The sequence below is a fragment of the Pelmatolapia mariae genome, linkage group LG5 (assembly GCF_036321145.2).
Source record: "Pelmatolapia mariae isolate MD_Pm_ZW linkage group LG5, Pm_UMD_F_2, whole genome shotgun sequence".
Taxonomy (NCBI): Eukaryota; Metazoa; Chordata; class Actinopteri; order Cichliformes; family Cichlidae; genus Pelmatolapia; species Pelmatolapia mariae.
The window spans coordinates 34,952,012-34,977,881 of record NC_086231.1 but is presented as its reverse complement, the minus strand read 5'-3'; the positions used below and the strand labels follow the sequence as shown (position 1 = coordinate 34,977,881).

The window sequence follows — 25,870 nt, the reverse complement described above, 5'->3', positions numbered from 1 at the left end:
CTAGCTCAACACAAGAGGCGGGATACACTCTGGACAGTGATGCAGTGATGCTAATCTGATGCAGGGCTTATATATTTGTGTAAATTTCTTAATTATAATTAAGAAATCTTATGTGCATTTTGTATTATTGTTTGTGTTGCTTTTATGCTTTTATGTTGAAAGTAATTATTATTCTACCTGTAGTTCTGGTTTGCCAATTTGACTTGGTGTTCTGTGCCTGCAGAACACCAAGTGCTGGGTGTTTTCCGTGATGCATGAGGGCAGAGGCCAGGATCTCTAAAAGGATGCACTCCCTCACAGGGTTGTCCAGGCCATATGTTTCAGGCAGCTGCAGTGCATCAGTATGTCATACCTTTGTGGAGCTCATATTCTACAAGTGAAGCAACTAAGAAAATATAAACAAACTAAGATGGTAAAAAAAAACGAACTATGATACACTACAGAACGTACAGAGAGTTGGTATGATAGAAATGGATGCTAGGGTGAGATGGAGGCAAATGATCTGCTGTTTCAACCCCTAAAGGGAGCAACGAAAAGAAGATATGGTTAGGCTGTAGGTTTGAATTGTTACAAGCATGATTACTGGCTTTTTTTCATTACAACCTCACTCTCACGTCTCACCCAGTAAGTAAAATCATTATCCTTCCTTGGACTTGTACTACCCTACTACACGTCAGTCAACGGTATCCTCTGCTCACATTGGTAATCTCAGGTGCTGAATGTGATTGACCTTTTATGGTCTCTGGTTACCACATCACCTTGAATCACTTCCTCTGTGGATGTTTTGTAAGTGATGTCAGCAAAACTTAATTTTCAGTATGTGCCATTAAATACTCTCAGTGAGTCTTCCTACTCAGTCAGATCCTGCCTATAAGCACAGGATGATGAATAATATGGTTAATGAATAATTTGACAGTTATTCCCATTTGTTAAGGGTGTGAAGCAGTAGTCAGGACTTAGTCACTGTGAGGAATGATAGAATTGCAGTGAAGTCTGTTATTGCTGTGACATCTCGCTACAATTCAGGAGGTCAATGTGGGTCTTACATGACTTTAATGTTTCTGGTGCTTTCATGAGACACGTTACCATCAATCTGTCAAGTTTTAATCTTTGATTTCTGTTGATAATGTCTTGATGCATTCTCAATCATCCAGGTAAGTAAATCTCCAAAGGTTGATTCTGTTCATCTGGACGTAGCGTTTTCAGCGTTTTCAGCATTTTCAGTGGGAAAACGCTGTTGATAATCTGTTATAATCTCTTTGTTGATAATCTTTTTGTTTCTCACGAAATGTTGTTATAGCTTAATTATTAGTTAAACTGCAGGAATGTCTCAAAGACATAAAGACCTGGATGACCTCTAATTTTCTGCTTCTTAATTCAAATAAAACTGAGGTTATTGTACTCGGCCCTGAAAATCTTAAAAAAATATGGAATCTAACCAGATTCTTACTCTGGATGGCATTACCTTGGCCTCCAGTAACACTGTGAGGAACCTTGGAGTCATTTTTGACCAGGATATGTCCTTCAACGCACATATTAAACAAATATGTAGGACTGCTTTCTTCCATTTGTGGAACATCTCTAAAATTAGAAATATCCTGTCTCAGAGTGATGCTGAAAAACTAGTTCATGCATTTATTACTTCCAGGCTGGACTACTGTAATTCTTTATTATCAGGAAGTCCTAAAAACTCCCTGAAAAGCCTTCAGTTAATCCAAAATGCTGCAGCAAGAGTCCTGACAGGGACTAGAAAGAGAGAGCAGATTTCTCCTGTATTGGCTTCCCTTCATTGGCTTCCTGTTAAATCCAGAATTGAATTCAAAATCCTGCTCCTCACATACAAGGTCTTAAATAATCAGGCCCCATCTTATCTTAATGACCTTGTAGTACCATATCACCCTACTAGAGCACTTCGCTCTCGCACTGCAGGCTTACTTGTTGTTCCTAGAGTATTTAAAAGTAGAATGGGAGGCAGAGCCTTCAGTTTTCAGGCCCCTCTTCTGTGGAACCAGCTTCCAGTTTGGATTCAGGAGACAGACACTATCTCTACTTTTAAGATTCAGCTTCAAACTTTGCTTTTTGCTAAAGCATATAGTTAGGGCTGGATCAGGTGACCCTGAATCCTCCCTTAGTTATGCTGCAATAGACGTAGGCTGCTGGGGGATTCCCATGATGCACTGAGTTTTTCCTTTCCAGTCACCTTTCTCACTCACTATGTGTTAATAGTTCTCTCTGCATTGAATTATTTGTTATTACTAATCTCTGGCTCTCTTCCACAGCATGTCTTTATCCTGTCTTCCTTCTCTCACCCCAACCAATCGCAGCAGATGGCCCCGCCCCTCCCTGAGGCTGGTTCTGCTGGAGGTTTCTTCCTGTTAAAAGGGAGTTTTTCCTTCCAACTGTCGCCAAAGTGCTTGCTCATAGGGGGTCATATGATTGTTGGGTTTTTCTCTGTATGTATTATTTGTAGGGTCTGCCTTACAATATAAAGCGCCTTGAGGAGACTGTTGTTGTGATTTGTTACTGGAAGTCACAAGAGAAAACAAATTTTAAGTGAATACTATATATCCAGAATATCACTCTGAAACATGTATTTCTCTAGACATTGCTGTGAATCTGCAAGGAGAACACATTTTAATCAAAAGTTCCTGAAAAAAGTGTTTCATAATAATAAAAATGTCTTTTTTCTGAATAAAGCACAAACACTTGATTATACAGTGTTTGTGCTTCTCTCCCTTCCCCTTCTTCCACCAACAGCCCACATCCCCCTACACCCACAAAGCGAAAACAAACGCAAAAACTCCAGGAATGAAGGTAAAACAGTTTAGGAGGTTGGCCCAAGGGTAAAACAGAGCAGAAGGACAGTTTGGGTGGCCAATTACGAAGTGGTGCAATGCCAAGTAATAGCTGAGGGGGCCGGCCCGAGGCCGGAGCAAAACTGAGGGACAGTTCAGGGCTACACTGGAGACTTTGGTAACACAGGACATGTTGGCTCAGGCTTCACAGACCACACTGGACCTTGTGGATTGGACACTCTCTCGTAATTCTAGCAAGACACAGGAACAAAATGTGTGACTCACAGATGGGCTTGAAGTTAAACGCAACAAACTAAACACTAACTAAGAAGTACGCGAAGAGCATGAAACAAAAACAGGAACACACAAGTCAGGTAAACAGGCACACCAACAAAAAGCAAAGGAGAGACAAAACTTTAAATACACTGAGGGCTAATAAGGGGGTTGAGACAGCTGAGAAAAACAAGGTACAAGTTAGACTAATCAATGGAAATAAGATGAAGGAAGTAAAACTGAAAACAGATACAAGAGACAAAGGACTCCTAAAACAAAACAGTAAGTCACATAACATGGAAATAACTTACACAGAGTAAGAATTACAAGAAAGAAAAGGTTGGCAGAATAAAATAAACACAAGGAATCAACATAACTACAGCACAAACAAAAAACCCATTTCTAAAATATCAACAAGTAGAATCATTATGGAAATAAACAGAACATCGTAGATAGTGGCATTGCCTCTTGGTGTCGTTCAGGCACATAACAAAGCTGGTTAGGTTTAGAAAGATCAAAGTCTGGGATCCATTGGAAGACCTTTGATGAGATAGATCACCCTAAACTCCTCCCTCTGTTGACTCTCTCCTGATTGTATGGACATAAAACTTACCTTATACTTTCTCCTTTACACAAAGCTGGAAAATGGTACTGTCACAAATAAATAATTTCATGGATCATAATACGTTGGGTGCCCGTGCAAACTTAGGGGTTGTTTGTCTGGAACAACAGTCAGTGTGTCAGATACTACAGTGGTGTGAAAAAGTGTTCGCCCCCTTCCTGATTTCCTATTTCTTTGTGTGATTGCCATTGATTGAGATGCAGTGGCATGACCTTGAAAAGGCAGTTCATGTTCGAACCCCTCCAATGTGGCTGAATTGTAACAATTTTGCAAAGATGAGGGGCCAAAATTCGTGGAGGTGCACTGCAGGTTATTGCAAACACTTGAGTAGAGTTGTTGCTGCAAAGGCTCCCCAAACAGTTATTAGGTTTTAGGGGGCAATCGCTTTTTCACACAGGGCCATGTAGGTTTGGCTATTTTGCCTCTTAATAAGAAGCATGGCATGACACAGCTTGTACACTGGCATTATTTTCACCTTGCACAGCCCTCTGTGTTGGTATCTGTATAGGCTCTCTAATGGACAAATATGCTAATTTGAAATAAACTAAGCACAAATACTGTGCGGGGAAGTATTTGCTTTGGCAGCTGTTTATCAGTTATGTCTGTGGACAGATTTTTATCAGCAACATAACAACACAAGGTCACCAAACTTTCAACATTCAGATGAGATCAAAAAGCAGCTTAAGTTTGAAGAAAGGTCTGTCTGTAGACAGATCGCAGAGAGAAGACACTGAAAAATCATCATTACGGTCAACGTGAAATAAATGTTGGATCAGTGTTAACAAACTGATGAAAGCTGGGACTGGTTAATAACCAAGAGTGCAAAAGTGATTAACATTAGTGTTCATGTTGATTGATCACATTTAGGTTGACAACATCTTTGTCCTAACATAGTTTCAGCTATCGTTTGCTATCTGGGTTTATTTTTTATCAGCACAACAATGTAAACACAGTGTCAGCACAACTATGCCAATTTCAAAGATGAGTTACAGATCACTGTGGTGGTGACAATGAGTTCTTAGTCCACACCCTTGGAGTGTGACCCAAATACTTTTATGAAAGACAGCTTCAAGTAAAAATTATGTTATCACAATGTTTATTTACATTTTTAACAAATTAAAATTAAAACACAAGTACCTGCAGGTGGTGAGACTAACATGTTATTTTAACTGTATAAAAGCGCACAAAAAGGACAGTTACACAGTTATTTACGGTGTTGTTTTGTTTACAAGTTCATTTTTAAGCATTACAGCTGTCATCAGTTTGCAGTTATTATGAAACCCCTAAATGAATCCAAAATTTAATGTTAATATCAGTAATCAACCTACGCAGATGATGATTGAGTTTAATTAGACTCAACTCTTCTGTTGTTCTGCTTTTTATTTATTACCGTTTTTCACATCCATCACCTGCACATTTATATTAATCTACATCTAGTAAATGCAGTAAGCTGTATTGTTGGAGACAGGGACAGACCTGCTGACAGAAGCTGTCATAACGTAATCTGTGCCAAACATCACATGGTTGATTAGCGTCCAAGTCTGGAAACATCTATGTGTCAGTATAAGGTCACACTCACAGCGCCACGTAGTGACTTGGCGATACACATTATTCAACGTACATGACATTTCATTTGACATATAAGTACTGTGTCTTCTTTGACGCAGCCTAGAGGAAGTATCAAGGAACTATTTTGTCCAACAGTCTTATTAGAAAATAGGATGTAAGACATCTGCAGCATGCCTAGACGCCATCACACTTCCAATGCAGCACATCTCAACGGGTTGAAAGGTGCAAGGCCCCTATAATTACTGCTCGTAATTTTAATTGCTATTATTATTACTGCATGCAGTTTTATGCAGTATGAAATGTCACATTTCAAAAGCAGCAATGTTAATGCATGATTAGCACACCTTCCAGATGTGTAGCCAGTCTATTATTTTAGTTAAAGACACTCCGATGAACAAGCTAAACAATTTTTTAAAATTATTAATTGAAATGTATCATATTTATTTGTTTATTTGTACAGTTTAACTGTCAACAGCCATCTTAACAGTTAGCTAAATTGTTTTTCAGTCTTCCACTGCAGAATTTCCCATTTCTTAATGTACTCAAAGAAATTCAAAGTAGAGATCTGAGAATGCATTACAGACCATAGAACAGTGTATGCCCTTCTGGTTAAGGTGTTGAATGATGTCGTAGATAAGCAGGAACGTCCATGGTAGACTTCAGGACTCAACTGACAAGCAGCAGCTCTAACAAATGATTTATGGTGAGTTTGTGATGGTGTGTGACAACTCACATTAGTGGGGAGCTGAAAACGACTGATTGTGGTTCAGTGTAATATTCACTGTTTTTGTTGACTGTAACTAAACAATAACTAAAAATTAAGAAATAATTAATGAGCTTAACTTTCTGACCTTATGCACCCTGAGATCATACTGCTTTAAGCAAGCTTCAGCTTCTGTTAATGTTTTGTTAGAATATGTTTCATGCTCGTGCCCCTGCTTCTTACACAGGTTTACTTGTGCAGCTCCATCAGTAAAGTGTCCTATGTGCTATCTGTGCCGTTACTGGATCAGCATTAGTGTTGAAATGGCTGGTGCCGATTGTGCATTAAAAAAGAAGCCTGACCAATTTTTCATAAGGGGGACCATTTACATGAACAAAATAGCTGCATGACTGAGGGATGGGGAAGATGAAAAAAGCACAACACAGCATCTTTAAATCAGTTCATCTTTGGATGGTGGATCAGGTTTGAATCACAGTTTTTGTTTAATTTGCTACCATGCTGTTTCACATTTTTCTGACTGCGATAGTTGCCAAGAACCAAAGTGTTTACAGCTGTCTGCAACACTTGAATTATAGGACAATCATGATTTATTGGGAAAAAATAAAAGTGAGTGACATTACATTATTACCTCTGGAACTAGAAGTTTCCAAGAAAGAAGACTGCTGATATGCTGGATGTATAAACTAGCAACTGTTAACATGAATTAACAAGCTAATACATGAAGATTTAATTTGATAATAATGTGCTAACACTTGTGTCTGTGTGTGTCAGTTATATGCTCGATATAATTACAAAGAAAAAAATGACTGGCCTGATTCAGCTCAGGCTAGAGAGAGCACGCAGTGAAAACAGGAGAAGTATTTGGGGTAAAGTTTCATTTACTTTTTTCAAATAATTGAAGTCATCAAACAATATGCAAATAATTGGAGATGAAACAAGAATATAAAATTAGAAAATGAAAACACATTGAGAAATCCGCTTGAAACACGAACAAGGATAGCTTTCCTTTGTGTCAAACCAAACAGGAAACACAACTGAACACAATGTTCCCTCCATCAGGTGCAAAAGGGGGTTTTTATTATTAACGGGCTGACGAGTGACAAGCGAGTCAGCGTACAGTCGAGTGCAGATTTATCTACAAAAATGTTACACACATGCACACTTCCTGTCCCAGGTGCCTTATTGTAGATGCTGACTCATTACAAAACCCAGACTAGGAAAAGGGTCATGGCCCTGCAGCCAGTGTCTGTTTTACCTGGGTGAGCTGATTGACAGCAGAGATCAACTTAATGGATACTTGGCAGCATGTGTACATGATTCATACAAGCAGGTGTTGTCTGGGAAAGTTACAAAGTGCAATTTATCAGAGAGAGTCAGTGTGGGAAGGTAGACACTAATTATGGCAAAGTTTGTTTGTGTGTCTGTGTATATGTGCATGTGTGAGAGAGCAGAATGGAAGTCGCACAACATTTCTCAGAGGCAGAAGAAAACTCAGTGGTTGGGTTAAGCAAACTGAGTGATAGTTGATCACTTTCAAGTATCGAGTGGCATTAGCAATGACAGCGCTAGGTTCAACTGTACTGGTACAGTGAAGCCCCGAGAGGCAGACAAAATGGTTTTGGTCATTTTAATGAACGCGCCTTTTAAATAGCCGATGGATCAGCTTTGGTGTTTTGGTGTACTTAAGCCTGGGTTTGAAGTCTTGCAACTTGATAAATGATTAATGTTGTTTGCAAAAGCATTTTTAGTTATTAATGTATCCACCTACAGCAACTTCTTGTATCAGAAAATGTCTTGTTATTGCTACTAATTTGTCTGTCTGTATAGATGTTAAAAAACATCACGTGCACAACAATGATGTAACAATTGTCATAATTGTCACACAATGGTGCAGTGGTTAACAACGTTGCCTCACAACAAGAAGGTCCTGGATTAAATCCACTGGCCAGCTGGTGCCTTTCTATGTGGAGTTTGCATGCTTTCATGGTTACTCTGGCTTCCTCTGACAGGCCAAAGACGTGCATCTTAGGTTAACTGGTAATTCTGAATTGGCTGTAGGTGTGGATGTGAATGCTGGTCTCTGTGTGTTATTCCTGTGATAGCCTGATGACCTTTCCAGGGTTTACCCTACCTCTTGGCCTATCACAACTCACACAGACTCCAGTTTCCCACCATCAGGAACCAGATAAGTGGTTAGGAAAATGCAAGGTTGTGTATTGGCAGTTCCAAATACTAAGGATACTACGGAAATATTTTTGGACTTTAAACAGGTCAGACTTTCACTGAGCTTGAAAAAATGTTCCAGCAGCTATGACAGAGCTCAGGAGCTCAAACTGAGGGCAGATGCTACAAAAGAGCTGATTTAACTGTAAAAAGTGTTTCTAATAGCTCACCTGTCTGAGGTGAGGAAAAAATTGTCATATGAGTGAACATGAGTGCAATGGACACTTTGGGGATTCCTATGTGGATGGTTTGAAGCTGAGGCAACAAAACACATTAAGGACCATTCATGCAAGTCTAGTGAATAACCTCTTATAATATGACCTGCACCTCAGGTTTGTTTGAGCTAAACTCTGAGCTGTTAATGAACCAGTGCTGGTACTGGAAAAGCCAGAAGCTCAGAGTTCACTCTCTGTGCAAAAATAAAGCCTTACTGTGAAGAAGAGAGTTTGAAGCTTCGTCTTGTTTGTTGTGTTTGAACACTCCCCTACTTTTATATCAATTGTAAGATTTCCAAACAAGCCTGGAGGCCTGTTAATGGCATTGTAGGCTTGCAAGCGTGTCCCTACATGTGTTCTGCTGTTGGCAGAGTGGGAAAGAGGAGAAAGAACTCCAGTTATTCTAGACTGTCAGTGTTTTCACATGAATCAATGATGACTATCTCAGTTGTTACTCTGTATTCATAAAGTGACAACAAAGCTAAACACAAATCTGCTCTATTGCGCCATATGCTAGATACTGTGATTGAACTTCCTGTTCAGTCAAATTAAGAGAGTGGTACAAAATTACAGGACTGTAGCATTACTTTACCTTAATGTATGGCCCCATATTGAAATATCGTGACTTTTAATTAAATAAAGCTCTGCCACTGAGTTAACCCAGTCACTGACATTACTTCTGCCTCCTGAGCAACTTAACCTCTGAACAAATATCTACAGCAAATAAAATTCAAATAATAGACTGTATGTATGCTTTACTGTCTGTTAAAGTTCAATGATAAGCTTTCCTTCATCGTCACTGCTGCTCGTGTCTTCTGTGTACTCCTGGCAGCTCTGCACAGGCCTCACTCCACTGTTCAGACACTCAGCAGACTGGTAGCCATGAAGCGGGCCAGCCAAGTAAAAAGAATGATATTTGCTGGTAATGTCAGCGCTTCCAGAGTCACTGGCTGTAGTGTCACGCTTCTCGTCAGGTTCAGAGTATAGAAAAGGCTTGCATGGAGACCCAGTATCGTGATACATCTTTGATGGTTGGATGTCTCCTCTAGCTCCAGTAGCAACTCTACAGGCTTGAGAAACTTGATCGGCGTGTGTGGAGGGTAATGTCCCAACATTAGAGTTTTGGTGACCTGTTAAGTTGAACTTCTTACAGCTGCTTATTGCTGTGCTGCTGTTACCTGCAGTGCTATTTCCTTGTTGAATGGTCAGACTGACGCTGGTTTGCTTTTGGTCTGGGACTGAGAAAGTTTGTTGAATAGTGGGCTCAGTTCTTGAAAAAATATGTTGTGTTTGTGATAACTGAGCTCCTGCACTGATATGTCGACTTGAATTGAATTCAGGTAAGACCTGTGTTGGTTGGTTATGAGTGACACCGCTTTCCCAGTTGTGTTGCGAGTGATACGAGTGGTTAATTTCCAGAGGGAGTTTTGGAGAAGTGAAAAGGGTAGTCTGAATGCTGCACGCAGGTATGTTGAGATTACTCGATGTATTCAATGCTTGCTGACAACTCAGTTGAGGGTATTCAGACATTCCTGAGTGCGTCTGGGAAACATGCTGAAGGTGTTCCTCGGGTAGCCAAGGGTTTTTAAAGGAATCATTCTTGACCTTTCGATCTTCTTCCTTTTAATGAGAGAAAAATATGAGGAGTGTTATTACCACTATACCATCAAAACAATGGAATCATTTTATAGCCACTGAACCCTCTCATTATCTTTCTGGATTACCCAAATACTGCACAGCTTAAGTCTTAGGGCACTGAGACCTCATGCATACTGACCCCTCAAAGACAGCAGTTTGAGTCATCAGTCAGACTACAAAAGCACAATATAAGTGCTGGTTCAATTCCAAGAGTTCTTTTGTTCAGCACAGCCTACCCAAATGTATTTATTCATTTTAACCACTTCAGTCAACTGACCACAACTTATAACACATTCAGAAATTTAAAAACATGTCTAAGGTTGACTGCAGATATATACACATGTTTTTTTTTAATTATTTAATAAAATACAGGAATATAACTTCAATTACTTTTGATTCTGTAGCTCATAACATTTATTCAAACTTCAAAGTTTATTCAAACTTGGACAGAGAAGCATGTACATAAACAACTACCATGGCCAAGCACACACACAACTGTTGTAAAATTATCTTACAGGAAAATCCAGTTGTCGACATGGGCTAGTCTAGTATCCAGCCAGTGTATTAAGTATTTACAGCGATTTTTAGTTTCAATTTTTATGACCCAGCAGTGTTTGGATATTGATCTTCTCTGGATATACCACCCCCATTACCAGTATCACTCAAACCACTGAGCTTGTAGTGGTACTGCCGCAGTAATCCCAGGAACACTTGGGTATAAAAATAAAGAATGCATATAGAGAACGCTCCACCCAACTGAGGTGCAGTAGGGTGTTGTGAGTGAGCGGTCCTGGATGAATAAGTACAACATGATGGCCATAACTGGACAAACAAAGGCCAAAATGGCAATGCCAAGAACCAGTTAACATCACAAAGGCAGACATACAATGAAGAGGTGGACAGCACTAGGATCTGACACGATCCACACATTCTGGCTGAACACGCTAACAGCACTCTATGATTACCTGGCAGCACATATAAATGGGCTGATAACAGCAAGTACTCATCCAGACTGGCTAACATGGGCCAGAACAATTCTGATCACATAGGATCAACACAAGACACCATCAAACTACGGACAGATTAACTTCCTCTGCACAACATGGAAGCTCCTCTCAGGCATCATAACAACCAACCGGAGTATGCACATGGGTGAGTGCATAAGCATAGCTCAGAAGGGCATTGGAAATAACACCAGAGAGTCAAAGCACCAACTACTGGTGGATAGAGCTGCACACCAGAACTTTAAGACCAGCAGACCAACCTGAGCACCACATGGACTGACTAGAACAGGGGTGGGCAATCTCAGTCCACGAGGGCCGGTGTCCCTGCAGGTTTTAGATCTTACCTTGGGTCAACACACCTGAATCACATGATTAGTTCGTTACCAGGCCTCTGGGGAACTTCAGGACATGTTGAGGAGCTAATTTAGCCATTTAAATCAGCTGTGTTGGTTCGAGGACACATCTAAAACCTGCAGGGACACCGGCCCTCGTGGACTGAGATTGCCCACCCCTGGACTAGAAGAAAGTCTTTAACTCAATGCTCCGAACATGGATACTGGAGTGCCTGACACTGGACGTGGCTAATAGTGCACTGATAACATTCATTGGGAACTCAGTGGGATTGTGGAACACTAGAGAGGCCAGCTCCAAGACAGTCACACAAGTCATCATCAAGTGCAGAACATACCCACGCGATGGAGTGTCTGTACTGCTGTTCAGCATATGGATCGACCCCCTGAATCAGTTCATCACTACCAGTGGATACAGATATAGATTCAGGAGTGGACTGACCATCAGCCACATCCTGTCCCTGCTGGATATCAAACTGTATGCCAGGCACAAGCAACACATCAACTGACTGATCCACCTCACCAAGATTTACAGCAAGGACATAGACATGTCATTTGGATTGGATAAGTGTGGCCAAATGGTTGCAAAAAGAGGAAAGATCTAGACTGAATGTCAGAAGGTAGAATAGCCAAGATACAGGAAAGCTACAAGTACCTGGGTATTCCACAGACCAATAAGAATCATGGTGAACATGTCTGTGAAGGTTCTCAGTCATCCAGGTCATCATAGTCTAAGGAGGTTGGAAAGAGAAGTGCCTGGACTTCTTCAAGTTTCCCTGAAGACGTTTCACGTCTCATCTGAGAAGCTTCTTCAGTTCTAAGAGCGAATGGTGGAGAGTCCCAGATTTAAGCCCCTAAGGGGGTCATGGACTCCCTATCTTAACACCAGGCGCCTTAGCACCCACTCACATCCTGAGCCATTTGACCTCAGTAAGTCACATGTTGGGCTAGGTTTCACAATGGGTTCACTTGGGGACACTCCCATAGGGAAGAAGCTTTTCGGATTCAAGGCGAAATGTCTTGAAGGAAACTTAAAGAATTCCAGATGCTTTTCTTTCCAAGCTCCTTAGACAATGGCAAACATGCAAAAAGGGCAGCCACAGCCAAATTCCTCCAGAAGGCAAGGGAGATGCTGAGAAGCCATCAATACATACACCCTCCTGGTCATCAGATATCTAGCTGGAATAATAAGCTAGCCAAAAGACGACACTGATAATTCATAAATCCCCAACACCCTTTGCACCACATGCTGGACATGCAGCTGTAACACTTTCTGGAATATCTGTATCAACATTATTGCACTCAACATTCACTGATACCAACACACTTTGATTTGTAATTGTATTGCCTGGAGCCAACTTATGAGGAGTGAACAACCTAATTCAACATTATGCACTCCATACTGTATATAAATACCACTGTTTTGCACATACCAACCTCTGTATATTTTATATATCTTATTTTATTGTTTACTTTATTTCATTTGTAAAACATGTATATACATACTATATACACACTCAAACACACACACGTAGAAAAACATATTTAGTATACACATTCAGTAATGTATATACCTTTACATATTGTACATATATTTATTACTTTTTAGATTAGCCATTTTTATATTTTGCTTGTTTTACATTATTGTATTTTGCACAACTCTGTTGCTTGTGAAGCTCGCACACAAGAATTTCACTCACATGTACTGTACCAGTGTACCTGCACATGTGATGTGACAATAAAAGTGATTTGAATTTGATTTGATTTAATTGCTAAAGAATACCCTGCATTGCTTTTTACATAGACAAGGAATGTGAAGTGAGATGACTGTCGTTGTGATTTGACCCTGTACGAATACATTTGAACTGAAACTTAATTGAATGAAAATGGTGGATCTTGTTGACATTTTGCATAAAGGTTGATGTGACCCACTTCTAAATACTATTGAATTTGAACTGTTGTGACAAACACTCTTCTTTATAATAAGACTTGTAGTTCGAAATCCAGAAGAAGTATTACTGCCATAAAAAACTCTTGTAATTGCTGTCAGCTGCCTAATTCTAGTATTAACATACTGCGGAACTGAATTTATTGCTGTTGCTTCAAGTGCAAATGCCCCATAAATTCTCACAAATTATTTGCCCCTGTGTGTGGCTTGGTAGTATACACTTTTTTGTTCAGTATATTTATAAATCTTTTTTTTCTTGCACCACTCTCTTCTGTGTTGTGACACATCTTGGGAGGTTTTATATTTATGGTGCTGCAAATATTTCATAAGAATGAAAGAACACAAATTCTGGCTTGGCTGTTGTGCTTTGTTGGTAAATGTGTTAAAAAATGAAAAACAATCATGTGATGTAACAACCCAGTGTGCCTCAAACCTGCTTTTATATGATCCCCAAATAAGGACGGCCTTATTGCACCAGGGATTTGTGGCAAACTTTAGTAGATACAGAATAAATTAAAATGGTACAAAGTATTGCAAAAGACTGCTGGATTGGAAAGGACTGTGCACAGTGTGAGAGTGTTTTCAGTGTGTAGATTTGGGTGGTGACTTTGTTTTGAGAGGGTTTATATTCAAACAGCAGAGGAAGAATCACCTACCTCACACTCTTTGGTAAAATAAGAATACAGCAATAATAAGTAAATAAATAAGTATCCAAAATAATGTTTGGTACAGAACAAGAACAAGCTTCATGTGTCTGAGTCAATGTGGGAAAGGCTGTTGCCTTTGCAGATTACCCACATATATATAACAAATTGGTGAACTCTCGTATTAAACATTAAATAATGAGGTCGTACAAGTAGGAGCAGTGTTAGTGAAGTAATTAGTTACTAAATACTGGTTACTTCTCCAAAAAGTAATTCCATTACTTTACAGATTACCTATTTTCAAAAGCAATTAATTACTTAGTTACTTTTTAAAAACTTGATGCACAACCTGAATACGTAATAAAGCAACAGACCTTTCAGCCCAATTCTATTTTTTCTGCATAATCCATCATATAAAACTGAATCAAATGAAAAAGTCTCTTTTTAAAACTTGTTTTATTAGTTTTAATCTTTTAACTTGCACATTGCATCAACAAAAAATTTAATTATATGCAAGAAGAAATTCTTTAGCATTTAAACCTATTTTCTGCATATTCCATCATATAAAATAAAATAAAGTTTTGTGTTTACACTCATTCTTTCAAATAGATGCAAGTAAAACACAGCAAAAAATAAATAAAATCAAAGATTCAGCAGCAATAAGTCCTGTCGCTCTTAAATCTATTTTCACCTGTTTAGCAGGAGTGGGCCGGGTGGAGGTTTGCCCGGTGCCACAGCGGTCATGTCAGTGGGAGGATCCGGGGGTTTCTCTGTGAATGTCACATTCCCGTGGCAGCGTGCTCGGTATTTGCTCAGATTTGAAGTTTAATTTTTCGCTGTAGAAAGAAGTTTTCTTCCCACACAGAGTGTACAGCAGACACTAATGTTTTTGGCACTTTTTACAGAGTCAAACTCAAAGTAATGTGAGTACTTCCACGCTTCAAACGCTGCACGGTCGTACTCTCTCCTGCACTCCATATTATCCATTGTTGATCTGCACACGTCTGTTGCTGCTACGGGTGTCACACGCTCATACGTCATTGTCATGAGACACTCACAAACAAAATCACGGTTTAGTAACGCAGTAATGCAGCATGCTTATGGGAAAGTAACAGTAATCTAATTACTTTTTTTGCAATAGTAACCCCTTACTTTACTTGTTACTTGAAAAACATTACAGTAACGCGTTACTGCACATGTGTTTATGTAAATCTTATAAACTAAAAACATCCCATTTCTATTATGTCAGTGACAACATTCCTTACATGGTCTTCTTCATCATCATCATCATTTATCCTCACAAAGAAAAGCAGTGATACAACAACAAATTTTAAAACAGCCCATCTTGAAATATTAGAGAAGCCAGCTGCATAAGCCTTTAACCACTGCCCCTAAATTTCAATAGCTGATCTAGTCTGAGGAAGTAACAAGGCTACTGTAGAAGTGCAGCCTCAGCAGCTGATGGATTCAGAACCAGCTCTACAGTGGCTGACGTGGCTATAGAACAGGTATGATAAACTGATTATATCATTATCAATGCTATGATTTGTCAATATTGTACCTACCCTATAAGAGTTTTGCATAGACTAATGTAATGGGACTAATAATCCAAGTCATGGTGTTTTCATTATTCTGTCTAAAGGGACTAAAACCAGTGTAGCTAAAGCCAGAGAGATGAGCTCCTGGGGATACGTTTAGTTAACCTCTTACCTCAACTGATCTAGCATTAGGCTTTTGTTTTAGCCACGTGTTAAACAGGACATGTTTGAAGAATAAGATTCTGTATTTAAATGAAGTCTGATGATTTGTTTTGGAATTTCTGCAATTCCAGATTTTTCAGCCGGGTGTTCCAAACAGACTGAGGGTCTCTAAAACTAAATCCTAATCCTGACTCTACATTTGAAATGAGAGATGTTAAGAGCTTAATAACCTTGCAGCAAAGTGCAAATTAGAGAGAATACAGTGGGGTCAAATCCAGGACTGTTAAATTCATCTTATTTTCCCAACTCATCGTGCATGCTGGTGAAGGCTGGAGAGAAAGGTTAGTGATATAGTTGTGCTGTTTACGATCTCTAACTGTAACTTCCTGCTTCCTCTCTCTGTCTTGTGTTACGTGGTTTTATACTTTTATGTTTTTCTTTTTCTGTTTGGATGTTTTTCATTTGTCTATTTTCCAGCCTGGCTTTTTTCCTAAGAGCCTGAATTAATTAACTAATCCAATAAAACTGACTCAACTTTAGAAGTCTAAACATTCAAATTCTCCTGAGTTTGATAGAGTTTTTATTTCCTTTGCAGACACAAGTCTTTTATATGTTAACTCTTAAACATTCAGTTCCCAAAATGCAGGTCATCAGGTTTTGCTTAGGGTTACGTTTTTTAGAAGTAAGAGTATGGTACATTTCAATAACCTCTCATGCATTTTGCTATTAGCTTTTCATTTTCGGAAAACTGTAAATTTTATATAAAACCTGGATGTTGGAGGTTAAGCGGCTCTGAGGCTTTGCTTTTGTTGTGTTGTAATTGTTCTTGTAAATCAGCATGTGTGTTGTAAACACTAAGACCACATGAAAAAAAGAACTGTATAGTAAACACGGATCCTGATTAGATGCACTCTCTCTCACCTCTGCCTTTGATAAAACTGTGGATCTGCAGTCTGACTCGGCCTCCCCCCACAGTCCTGGAGCTTTGTCTGCTTTGGTTCCTCTGTTCTCCTCCTCTCCCGTCACCCCACCGTCACCTCGCTCTCCCAGGCATTGGTGGTTTTTCTCTTCAGCCCCTTGGCTCTGCTTCTGCTTCCAGTCTGTGCTGTCTGGCTGCCCGGGAGTCCTTACATGTTCCTGCATCTGCAGCTCCTTCTGGGCTGCACACCTCGCCAGGGAGGCTCCCTCCATAAGCCCTCCAGGAAGAAAAACAAATGAAAAAGCAGTTGCTTTCTTTAGGGTGCTGAATCCACAGTTTTACTGCTTATCAGTCATTCTGCATTTTTTTCAAGCAGTAGTCAGCCACACATGAACACTGAAGCGGATTTCGTTCACTGTAATTCTTCATATTATTCATGCTGGTTATTGAAAGAAGCTTTTGCTCTGATCTTCCTTCTGGTAGGTATTTAAGTTTATCTGGAGCACACATGAGGCTTCAGATGGGTCGGTTAGACAAAATATGTATCTGCAGTGGTGAGGCAGTAAACAACAGTGGGATTTTATACTAAAGAGGCAAGAATTTTGGAGGATAACATGAGTCTGCTACAGCCTGAATTACATCAGGATAAACTTTGAATGGAATACTGCTTGGAACGATTTGTTCCCTTTTACTTATACTACACAAAAAATGCACAACAAAACATTCTCAAACATTCTTCTTCGACAGGTCAGAAGGAACCTAATTTGCAGATACTGTTCTGGCTGCATGCTAATCAGCCACATTAACAGATTTTTTTTTATTTAAAAACAAGTTATATAAAACCAGGTGAACATAAAGAGGTCCCTGTTCAACATGAAGGGGAAGAGGAAGGGTTACAGCAAGTGAAAGCTGGTTCATAAGATTTTACGATTTTACGATGTGAGAAGAAGCATGAATGTGGAAACCAAAGCTGTTTATTCCAGCTAAGTAAAAGCAATAAAACAAGAATTCACTGGGCGATAAAAAGATATTTTTCCAGTGGGCGTGCCCATTCTTGTGCCACACACAGATAAATGTGCACAGCTGTTATATGCATTTGAGGATATGACTACAATTGAAATGAAAATGTTATTAATCTGGCAAGCTCTGTGGTCCACAGCTACCTTTTTTATCAGTGCCACTAGCCTGGTAGGGATGATAACAAACTACAGGAAAATCATATTAGCGGTAAACAGATGCAGACAGCTACCATGTGTCTGAACCTCTGTGTCAGCGACACAGGACAGGTACAAACCCCTTTACCCAGGAGGCAGTAGCTGGAGGTCAGTGAGTGGCAGGCATTTTGTTTATCCTCTGCTCTCTGGGGTGACCTTTAACCCTGTAGCTGTCTGAAATCCCTCAGTCCTTTCATTTAAAAAGCAGGAAAGTATGTGATCCATGCTGCGATGGGGATCAAATGACACTTTCAAACACTGTGGGACACACTAGAGTTCTGCATGAAAGCCTGAGAACAGCTCACACGTCACAGCAGAAAAGGACAAAGATGATCAAAAACTGAAGCGCTATCGTGTTCTGCCACAGAAACATTTACAGATGAAACTCCACTGGATTGTTTTCCCTACAATTCAAATCCCTGCTCGCCTAAACATTTGATTCCCAGTAAGTTGTAGGTCTGGGTAATTGTGCGAGCACAGATGAGAGCGCCATATTGCAAATCTGTGAATCTTTAGTGCCACCTAGTGTTGAAAGAGAAAAAATGCAAAAACTGCAATAAAGCATGCGTATTTTCTAGTATTTGTATTTCACCGTATCAGTTCACCTTGTTTTAAAAGAATTTGTCAGTTTAAGACTATGTAGACCTATACATAACAGAATGAAGTGGAATATTTTAACAGAATCTTAATTAAATATGACTGTCAAATAAAACATACTAGTTATACTGCATCTTAATGCTAGATGTTTATCATTTACTGAGTGTATGTCTGTCAGCTAACCTATATTTTGAATTTAATATTGACTGAAATGTCAGTGTCAGCACATTACTTTAAGTTGACTTTAAAAAGATGGGGACAGGTGCAGTTTGGGGACAGCAGGCACTCCTTTCTCATTCCATGTTGTATTTAAATCCACTGTACTGCAGTGCAGAGCCAAAAATGATGTCATATTCTTAAACTGCACTGTAGGAAGCAATAATAACATATATGTTACGTAATACATTTAAATAGTGAATTGTACCTGCTGTCTGGCTCTGGATACTTGCACACACAGATGTGTTGTCTTTGCATCTGTCCACCTGGATGTTCGAGGACGCTGAAGCAAAGTGAGTCGGTCTTTTTTCTGAGTGGCGTGAGCTGATTACATCCTGTGATCCATGAGGGGTGATGTCCAATAAAATTTTGGAATCACCTACAGATCCGACTCTGTCACATCCCATGTTTGTATCTTTGGATGGATTCAAAGTCTCAGATATTGTGGGCTCCACTTGATTACTGCAGTAGATGGATGCTTGTGGGTTTGGCTGTCCCACAGCTTTGCTTTTATTGACAGAAAGTGAAGAGACCGACCCAGAGTCTTTATCAGAGCATGCAGGAGAGGGAGAATGGCTGGAGTGCTCTCCATTTTCTAACCTGCTGCCTTTGTATTCGGAGGCTTCGCCCTTAGTTTTCATTATGCTGACATTACATGAGTCGCCCTGATTATTAAGCTTATGTTGGCCTTCTTTGCACAGCAGTTCACTTTTCAAGTTATTCTGATTTTCTGTGCTGGAACAGGGAGAGCTCCTGCTGAGCTTGTGTTGGCCAGAGAGAGCTTGCAAGACGGTTGCACCTTGGCTGACCCTCCGATCCAGCAAAACCTGCTCCTCAGCACAGCGGTTCAGAGAGAGAGTCTGTTCCTCCACTGAAGTTTGTCTTCTTCCTGACTTTACACCTCCAAACGGAGCAAGAGTTGACATTACATCACCCGCAGTGCTCTGAGTCTCTGTGACCATGTTTACATGACTGTTTTTGTGTGGGTGTAGTGGCGGAGGGAGAGATTCAGCTGATGCTGCAGCCTGAGTGGAACTGCTTTGCTGAGCCAGGTGGGAACTTGGCTCTGCTTTCCCAAATTGCAAAGGCACAGAAGTCATTATTCTCTCAGTGGTAAGTGCAGGGAAAGATTCATTTTTGTCCATTTGTTGTCTGGGTTGTGTACTCTCTTTTGCCTCACTGTTGCTTTCAGCAGCAAAAAAGTCCAGAGTTTTGCTTTGGACACCTTCTAAGGTCCCACCTTCAGCGTCCTGTCTCTGGGAGACACTGGTACCCGATAGACGCTCTATCTGGGGTTCGATGAGGGCTAACTGCTCATCAGATATGATCTGGAGGCAGATCTGGAGGTCTGCTGTGTGCACATGGAACACGTTCTGAGCAGCTGGCTGTACCTGGTCAAACGGTACAATGTGACAAGGCACCACTGGGGTGTTTGTGCTAACGTGTGGTACGCTAACAGGATTCAGCAGGTTTGATTGTGCTGAGAGTTGTATGTGAGAGAGTGGAGGGTTAGACTGATCATATGACACAGCTTTAACGGCAGTGGCAGATGTCTGACTGCTCGCTGTGGTTACGGTAAGTGTAGCAACAGCAGGTGCAACAGGTCTGGGTTGCTGTGCAGACGTCGTACATTTCGAAGGCTGGATCAAAGTGCTGCATAATCCTGCCTGATAATCTTGCAGGCAGCTTGTGGTTATTGTGGTTGCTGCAAATTGTTTGTGCACTACAGCTACGCTACCCGGCAAATTCTGACTGAGTCGTGATGTTGCAGCATGACAAACTGTTGAGACAAGCTGGTCCTGCGCGGAGCTGAAAGCATTCGTCTTCTTAAGATCACAAGTTAGCCCCAGCTGTGAAGCTGTGGAGTCTCTGCAGTTCTTTACACTCGTTGTGACCGAGGTCACGCTGCGCTCGATGTGAGGAGATGACAGAACTGAGGTGAAAGTGTGGGCTTCAGTTCCTGGTGGTTTATCCACAACTTGTGGTGAAAAAGTTAAATCAGGTTCAGCAACATTGGGTAACTTGAGTTGGTACTTGGGCAGGAAGCTGTTCTTTGCAGCAGGGGGACTAGAAGCAGTTGCTGAGGTGCTAACAGAGGTTGTGTTTGCATTGATTATGCCCGACTTGAATAGAGGCCCTTTGAGCGGAGTATGTTGTGGATTGTTGTTAAGATTGATGTAAGTGAGGTTCGCTTCCTGCTGAGTGACAGAGGGTGTGGGATGAGCAAGCATTGTGTTTGGGTCAGTCTCCATCTGCAGAGGGCAAATTATTTTGTCATCAGTTCTCAGCTTTTTCCTGTCTGAAGGAATATGGGCTCCGCACAGCTGCGATGTGGAAACACTATGTTTTTTGTCTTCATTCATCAGTCTCCCAGCTTCTGGTCTGTTCACACAGTCTGTTTTGTGACTAACCAGTGAGCCGATAGAAGGTAATGGCAGTACTGACAAAGACAGATTCCTCCTAAGTGGAGCTTTGAGAGCGAGGCATGATGAATTAAGCGAGCTAGTTTGTAGATTAAAATCCACAGCAGGGACAAAGGAGAGATTGGCAGGAGGGCCAACTGTGGTACCGTTGCTTTTCGAACCTGTTGTCGTTACTGCCAGCGGTGCCCTTTTCTGCAGACCCTGAACAAGCTCATGCTCAGGGTTTGCTGAACATTTCCTGCCTTTGATAACACTGTTATCGCTACTTTTCTCAGCATTGTATAGCTTTTTAAATGTTCCACCCCCGTACATGTACCACTTGTTGTAGGCAAACTTCTGCGCTTTCTTCCTCCGGAACTTTCTGTTGCTCGGTTCTCCACAAATGTCACCACCATCCCCGTCACAACTGAGGCTGCTGCTCCACGCCTCCTCCACAGATGAATTCCTGATGAGACCGTCTGTTGCGTGGTTGCAGTCTACGGCTGTCTGCCGGACCAGTGGGCGGTGGGTGGATGATTGCTGGTTCGCAGGCTTGATCGCGAAACCTGTTGGGTTGATCTGGCCAGAGCTTCCCCTTCGGACTAGCGTTACATAATCCCTCTGATTGGAGGAGGTTGGGCTGCTTCTCTCGGGCTGCAGGAGGGTGACACTGAAGGGGAGGGAATTGCTGCGAGTCAAGGGGGCATGGTCCATGGTGGAGGAGCGCTGAGTGGGCACAGAACTGTAAATCCCTGGCTTCTTGTTTCTTTGTGACAAAACATTCTGAGTCTGACCTAATTTCATGTCAAAGTGAAATGAATCCTTGTACGTGTATGGCATGGGAAGGTCAATGCTTCCCTGCTTTGATAAAACGGTCTTCCGTGGCCTCACATTCTCCAGCTGTTTGTCCTCCACAACAGCTGTATTATCTGATATCAGCTTAGATATGCGCTCCTCTAGGGCCTTCTGCTCCTGCTCTCTGGCAGAGTCTTTGGACTCCTGTCTGCCGTGATCTGATTCTGTAGGTGTGCGCCTGGTGGCGGGTTCTTCAAGATGCTCTTTGGTGGATTCTGCGACTGAATCCATACTGTGATCGAGCAAAACACTGCCAGGGCTTGGATAGTGGTCACTAGTCTCGCTGAAGCCAGAGTCTGTGCTCTCGTGACTCTGCGATTTCCCTCTTGACACTGAGCTTTCCCACTGTTTGGAAAACAGCGTGGCCTCTTGTCTCTGAAGGGGAAGGTGTCTACTAACACTCGGTGGAAGCTTTTCACTTTCCTTTATTACCGTTTCGCTTCCATTTGGTTTTGAGTTTTGAACTGTGAGGCTCAGCTCGTTGTCTTCCTGCACACAGCGTTGTGTCTTCACAGAGCAGACCTTTGGAGTACTGGCTGGACCGGTGCTTTCAGCAGCAGATAGTGAGGAGTCCTTCTCTGTGCTGCCTGGCTCTTCGCAGCATTCCTCGAGAGACAAACTGGAAGTGCAAGTCTCTCTTGAGCCAGACATGCTGTCTAAGCTGCTCTGCTCTGACTCCAGTGAAAGGCGTGCATGTGCCTGGGTACGTCTGTGTTTGTAGAGGTTGCTCTGAGTCTTAAATGAAACTCCACAAGTGGTGCAGGGGTAGGGCCGCTCCCCCGTGTGGCAGCGCAGATGCTTCTCCAGCACGCTGGGCTTCATGCAGTCCCGTCCACAGTGAGGACACACGTGCTTTCCTGCAGACTTGGGTCTGGCTGCGGGAGCAGCAGCTGCCAGGCTCAATCCCGGCTGAGACTGCAACCCACCAGCAATATGGAGCGTGAGGATGGGAAATGTCTCCTTGGTGTAGAGCGGCGGCATGCCCAGATGGAGTGTGGCTGCTTCTGGAGCAGCTGCAGGCGGCTGAGGGTAAGGCTGCGCGGGCAGCGCAGGCACTGTGTGGATGTAAACAGCCGTCAGGGGAGCCTGGACATCCATCCTTTTCTCTGCCTGCGCTGTGACGGAGCTGATGTGCACCGGAGCACTCGCCAATCCTGGCTTGCCAGTCTCCATGGTAACACTGCTGCTGTCGTGATGTACCAGTGGCAGGTCTCTAATTACCTGTAAGATAAGAACAGTTTGCATTAGACCTCCGCTTTGTGTTAGATTAAAAGGGGGCAGGAATTTTGCTACATCTCACTTAAAGAGGAAAATGTGATTACTCTTGGAGTATGTTTTGTTCTTTAACTGGTGACCAGCCCCAAGAAATGAGCACAGTACTGATGACAGATATGCAATATTCTCCAGGACAGATGGCTAATAAAGCAATTAATCCAGTCTGGATTTTGCCTGATAAAAATCCAGGGAGATGTGTTTTGCAATATAAAAAAAAATGAAAACACACTTGGTTCTGAGTAATATCATTGTGGTAATGAGCAATAATATCCACAGTGGGAGCAAAGGCATTTCAAGCTCTCCTTTTTCATTTCAGTGGCAGGTTAAGATGTGCACTGCGTGTGGAAATGTGAGTCGAAACCATGGAGAGAAATGTGCACATACGTGCATGTAGTATCACAGTGGTGTGTGTGTGTGTGTTGGGGCGGGCTTTTATCTCGCCAAATCAAGTATGTCTGCTGGCATTAGCTGTTACCTCTGTCACCAGTCTGCATCAATTATAAGGCAAACCTTTGATGTTCAGAGTATCATGTGGCAGCGTTCGGTCCTGACTGACTGTCATATTGGTGCAATAATCAGATCAAATCAAATCAAAGGGGAGCTGTGCATTAGAGTGAGAAAATTTCATTTCCTGTTGCTGTGATGGTGATTTTGCATAATTCACCCACAGAAGTACAGTTGGCACTCGACACGTTCTTTTGTTGGTTGTACAGCATGAGCACGCCCACGTCAGAGACTTTTTCTGGTGCTGTGAACTGAGGAAAGTTGGTCTCTGTTCACATTCGGCTGAGTGAGCGAAGAGCACCTTGTGAGTGTGTCTTACTTTTACAACATTATTCATGGAGCTCGACCCTCCTGCTGTAATGTGCTTTCACTTCCTTGCCGTTATGTAAATATGTCATATGGTGCACATGCTGCAACTTCATGTAGGAAGAGAAATGAAGGGAGCTTTCATTCTATAAGCACACTTAGTCTAAGTGAGAGATAAAGGTTAGGGTTTAGTGAACATCCACCTTTCTCATATCTGGAACACCAAGTGGAAAAGCTTGCAACAGCCGACTTAAAACTTGAAGAGTAACAACTTGTAATTTTTGGATATTTCCGTATTTATTATGATGTGTCAAAAAAAAATTAAATTCCAGCCCTAACCCTGGATGGGTCGTTACTGACCAAATGGTTGTTAAGAGGTTAAAGATGTGTGAGTTAGGTTTAAGAAGAAGTTGCGCTGTGCTGAAACACCAGCCTGTGCTTGGACTAAGAACAAAACATCACAAAAATCTCTCGACAAGGGGACATAAAGAAGACGTATTAAATGTTTCTGTGGAAAGTGAAAATGTCATTTCCAGTTATGGATGTGACTTCATAAAATGAAAGTTTGAAAAGAGGAAATATCTGACAGTGTTGCCAGCCATCATAGTGTTTAGGTAAGAACAGCACTGCCAGAAACCAGAACTTAGTGTGTTTAACTAGGCCAAAACTCAGGCGCAACAATTGAGAGAAGAAAAAACAGCAGAAGACAATAAAGCAGAAGTCACTTACCGTCTCACTTTACACTCCAATCAGTGATAATTATCCAGTCTAAACAGCCGTTCACAGTGAACCGGCCCATCCTCTGTGTACCTGCTCATTTCGTGTTGCTCTGCCATCCAGCACCTCTCCAATCTGATCTTCTCTCACGGCTCTTTGACATGAACTGTTTCTTGTCACGAGGAAGCGGAAGAAATGCAAATGAGAGAGAAGATGCACTCTGAAAGTGGTGAGGCAGAGAGGAGGGGAGTGAGGGAAGGAGAAGGGCTGGCTGGCTGGGTGGGTGTGTGTGACTGTCAAACAAAGACTTCCGGAGGACAAGTTGAAAACATAGATTATACAGAAAGAGATCAGCGGGAGTGAATGAGCGTTGAGGCCCTAAGCACAGATGGAAGGATACGAGGCTAACACAGTTGGACAGAAAAAAAAAAGTGAAAGCAACGGGCTAGGACAGAGGAAGTGCAGTGACAAAGGCAAGCTTACCTTCAGCGGCTGAATGACTGACTTTACCGTCAACAGTTTGAGGCAGTACCTGACTCCTGGTTCACTTATATGCTCGCTGCCCCCCACCTACTTCCTCCCACACATCGTATTTCATACACCCACATACACAAGGGTGCAGCAAAGCTAATGTTGATGTGGCTGCTTGGCTGCACGTGTGCTGCTCTCACTCTCTCAAGCATAGAACAAATGGATGAGTTGTGAGAGGTTGGAGTGAATTTCCCTCCTCCAACAACAGCCCCCGTCAGACAGCATGTATTATTGTGCAGAAGTACATGAGTTCACATGCACGTGCTTGTAAAGCAATGCTCGTTTTTCCCATTTGGACTCAGATAGGTTTGCTCCATATATTGTTACTGGTTTGGTGAGACTGACTGCATATTAAGAGACAGATTGTTGACTGTATTGATCTGTTTCAGACAGAAAATAGTGAGGACATAGGAGTTATTTTTGGCAGTAGCTCTCCTTAGCTTGAACCAGAGTAAACTGGCAAAGATAGAATGTGCTGAGTTTGTTCTCAAACAATGCAGTGGAAAACAAGTAGAAATATCTAATGGTGAAATTTTCTACCATCGTTAAAGACTCAGACAACAAGCAACACATTAGATCATAGCTCTTTTCCTGTGGCTACACACCTACCCTTCAAATTCCCACATGTG

The 25,870-nt window shown here is 41.7% G+C and overlaps 1 protein-coding gene across 1 annotated transcript; it reads right to left on the bottom strand.

The window, feature by feature from the left end:
* Positions 1-6,913: 6,913 nt before the first annotated feature.
* Positions 6,914-23,119, bottom strand: znf831 (zinc finger protein 831). Its single transcript, XM_063474863.1, has 3 exons — positions 18,860-23,119; positions 16,627-16,901; positions 6,914-10,041 (listed from the first exon to the last, which is right to left on the bottom strand). The coding sequence occupies exons 1-3, from the start codon at positions 23,079-23,081 to the stop codon at positions 9,187-9,189; spliced, it is 5,352 nt and encodes a 1,783-aa protein (XP_063330933.1). The 5' UTR covers positions 23,082-23,119; the 3' UTR covers positions 6,914-9,186.
* Between the last annotated feature and the right edge of the window lie 2,751 nt (positions 23,120-25,870).

Coding starts and splice junctions, on each gene's coding strand:
- znf831 (XM_063474863.1), bottom strand. CDS start 23,081: ATGGAGACTGGCAAGCCAGGATTGGCGAGTGCTCCGGTGCACATCAGC. Junction 16,902..18,859: donor TATCCAGAGCCAGACAGCAG/GTACAATTCACT, acceptor TTCTTCCTGGAG/GGCTTATGGAGGGAGCCTCC. Junction 10,042..16,626: donor CAGTTTTATCAAAGGCAGAG/GTGAGAGAGAGT, acceptor TCTCATTAAAAG/GAAGAAGATCGAAAGGTCAA.